Genomic DNA, 2,922 nt, shown 5'->3' on the forward strand with positions numbered 1-2,922 from the left:
CACAGATGAGCACTGATAAAAAAAATTTAAATATATATACACGTGTATACATATTAAAAAAAAAAAGTAGATAAAGATATCTCATGATGCAGCCAGAAATCTGGTCAGGCTCCTAAATATGTAAGGGCTGCCATTCTCCTAGATCCAACACAGAATTCCCCACCTGGGCATCTTCTCTTGTACTGACATAAATCAAAAGGAAAGTGAAAAGGAAATATATAATTTGAAAATGTTTTCCCTTTTTCAGGGCTTTGAAAGGTGCCACATAAGAAAGAAATACTCTGATGGGACCCACTGGCTGGTGAAGAGTGACAGACTGTGTCAGCAGACCTGAGTTCACAGCAGGAAAAGTCTTGCCCACCTAAACAGGCGGCACATATTATCAACGAAGAGGACTTATGAAAGGTGCCACATAAGAAAGAAATACTCTGATGGGACCCACTGGCTGGTGAAGAGTGACAGACTGTGTCAGCAGACCTGAGTTCACAGCAGGCACAGTCTTGCCCACCTAAACAGGAGGCACATATTCTCCACGAAGAGAACTTCATGCAATTCCTGTTGGCCTTTCCTGTCCAGATGTGGACTTTAAACCTCAAAGCCAGGTGTGAAGTCATAAAGAGCACAAAACTGCCTCTTCCCAGAACTGGCACAGATGCCAGGGTCAGCACTTGGAGATATACAAGAGCAGAAAACACATGCTTCATCCACACCCAGGAGCAGTGGATCTGAAGAGAGAATATCATGGAACAGGAGTGGAGCCATAACCCATGTGCACTGCTGCTGAACAAAGGCAGTGATCACTTTCTGGCATCTTCACCAGTTGGATTTCTCCTGCTTCTTCTATGAATGAAAGCTTAAAAAGGCAACATGCTAGTCAATGCTGCCTTCTAGCTACCCGCCCCTCTATGTTAGCTTCCTATCTACCCCTTCGCCTTCTGAGGTTCAATGTTGAGCTTGCCTTCCTCCTTCACCTGACCAGTTTTCATGGCCTGACAGCTCCAAAGAGAAGAAAGGTCAAAAGGAAAAGTTCAGAGGCAAACAAATATAAGGCAGTGCATAGCAGCTAACCTGCGAAGGGGTTGTCACACTTATCTCAGGGACAAAATTGTCATCAAACAGACTGATGATGTTCTCCTGCTTGATCTCCTTGGAGGGGGTCACTTTTGGAGGCGGAGGCACTGGAGGCCCTTTCCTCAACTGCATGCAAGTGAGCACACGGCCACAGCACAGACGTCGACACCCAAAAAAACCAGAGACAGGAACCAGGTTAGCCACAAAAACTGAAGGTGGGGGAGATCACAACCACAGGCACAGAGCAGGGTCCAGTCAACTCCATCTGAAGAGAGAGGGAGGGAGGGTGAAGGGTTGAACTGAAACAAAACAAGAAAAAACAACCACACGCCTCCACAGAAGGTTTGGCATCATTAGTTACACTTCAGCCGTGGGCAAGTTTCCCTCTGCAGAGGAGAAGCGTAACACAATTAATATGCATTGATGGGACATGCATACATAATTAAAGCATGTGCAACCTTCAAAAGAACCACTGGGAAGGGAGCAGATCAGTTACTGAGAACATAATTCAAAAGACCAGGCCAGCACTGTATCCCTTTGCCATACTTACCATACCTAAAGGAATGACTGATCACACTTGATTTGTCCTATTATGGGTAGATGACCATGAGGACAGACTCTGATCTGCTCAGTAGCGGTTCCCTGGTGCACTGGTTATCACTGTACCATAAGAGAGGTCTGAAGGAACTCTTGTTGGTGTCTTACTCTTGGTGGTGTCTTACCACTTCTCGGCTTTAGACAAGAACAAATCAAACTCCTGAGAAGCCATGACTGTTGTGGGTCCAACTCTGCTCTCAGTTTCACCAATGAGCGTTGACATAGAGTCACGTTTACCAAATGGAGATCCCAGAATATGTATAACAAAGTCTGTCCCTGTAACTCTAACCCATCCTAATACCCACCACCACGCCAAAAGACTCAGTCTGACATTGCACCCGCAACCCCGTGGGGAGCTGTAGTAGACCCTCCCTAGATCAATATCCTTTTTACATTTTCCTGTGCCCAAGGCTCAATGGGCATTTCTAGATCAAACCAGACTTGGAGGAGCTGTTGCTGTGTCGGAACAAAGCAGTCATACAAGTTCTCAGCACCAGAACAATGCTCAGCAATGACAATGCTTCCCGTTTACAGTGATGTTTTACAGTTACTTATCTTCTCATCATACCTAGGATCCTAAGGCAGCAAGGCTCAGAGACCTGGCAACGGGTGCCCAGCTCATCAGTGTCAGGCCCCGTCAGATCTGAAACACAGCAATCCCTGACACTTAGTCCTCTGCTCACACTCCGCCAGCATATAATCAAGTTCTACAAAGCATTTATTCGGGTTGCTAAGGATATGCCCAGTTTTCTACTGGGTTAACCTACTTCAAGGGTGAGTGAGTATGCAAATTCACATTTTTCCACTGAATTGCTGGCTAGGAGGAAATAAAGGAAGTAGTGTGTTCACTCTCAACTTCCCACTGTTTGCAGAAGGTGGTGTGCCTGTATTCCCTGAGAACAATCACTTCCCAAAAATGCCCTGCTTGCCAGTTGCAAGAAGAGATCAGATATTTCAGGGAAAAGCTATTCTCAGAACAGAGCCACCACCTGCAGAAATGGCTCCAGGTACAAACTCTAAAAGTCAAAACAATGCTGTCTTTTCTGCTGTCTGTTTCTCTAAAATAGACAGCCTTCTTCTTTCCAACACATTCGTGTGTTGGAGACCACCGCCTCCACAGTCTCCAGCATTACCTCCAACAGCAGTCTAAAAACACACCTGAAAGAAAACGGGATTGCATATTGATGATGGGTTGTATCTGGAAATTCATTAAGCATGGACAACTTTGCCATCTAGAATGAAACAAATCCTCTA

General features: G+C 45.4%; 1 protein-coding gene across 1 annotated transcript in view; it reads right to left on the reverse strand.

Moving 5' to 3' along the window:
- The window catches only part of BIN1 (bridging integrator 1), a gene marked incomplete at its 5' end in the record, with an annotated part of 53,791 nt that overhangs the window by 14,667 nt on the left and 36,202 nt on the right, over window positions 1–2,922 (reverse strand). The window contains one exon of the mRNA XM_010132868.1: window positions 1,069–1,197. Coding sequence (XP_010131170.1) covers window positions 1,069–1,197 — 129 coding nt within the window. The remainder of the gene's footprint in view (window positions 1–1,068; window positions 1,198–2,922) is intronic.

The sequence above is a fragment of the Buceros rhinoceros genome, unplaced genomic scaffold (genome assembly GCF_000710305.1).
Source record: "Buceros rhinoceros silvestris isolate BGI_N320 unplaced genomic scaffold, ASM71030v1 scaffold10353, whole genome shotgun sequence".
NCBI classification, from domain to species: domain Eukaryota; kingdom Metazoa; phylum Chordata; class Aves; order Bucerotiformes; family Bucerotidae; genus Buceros; species Buceros rhinoceros.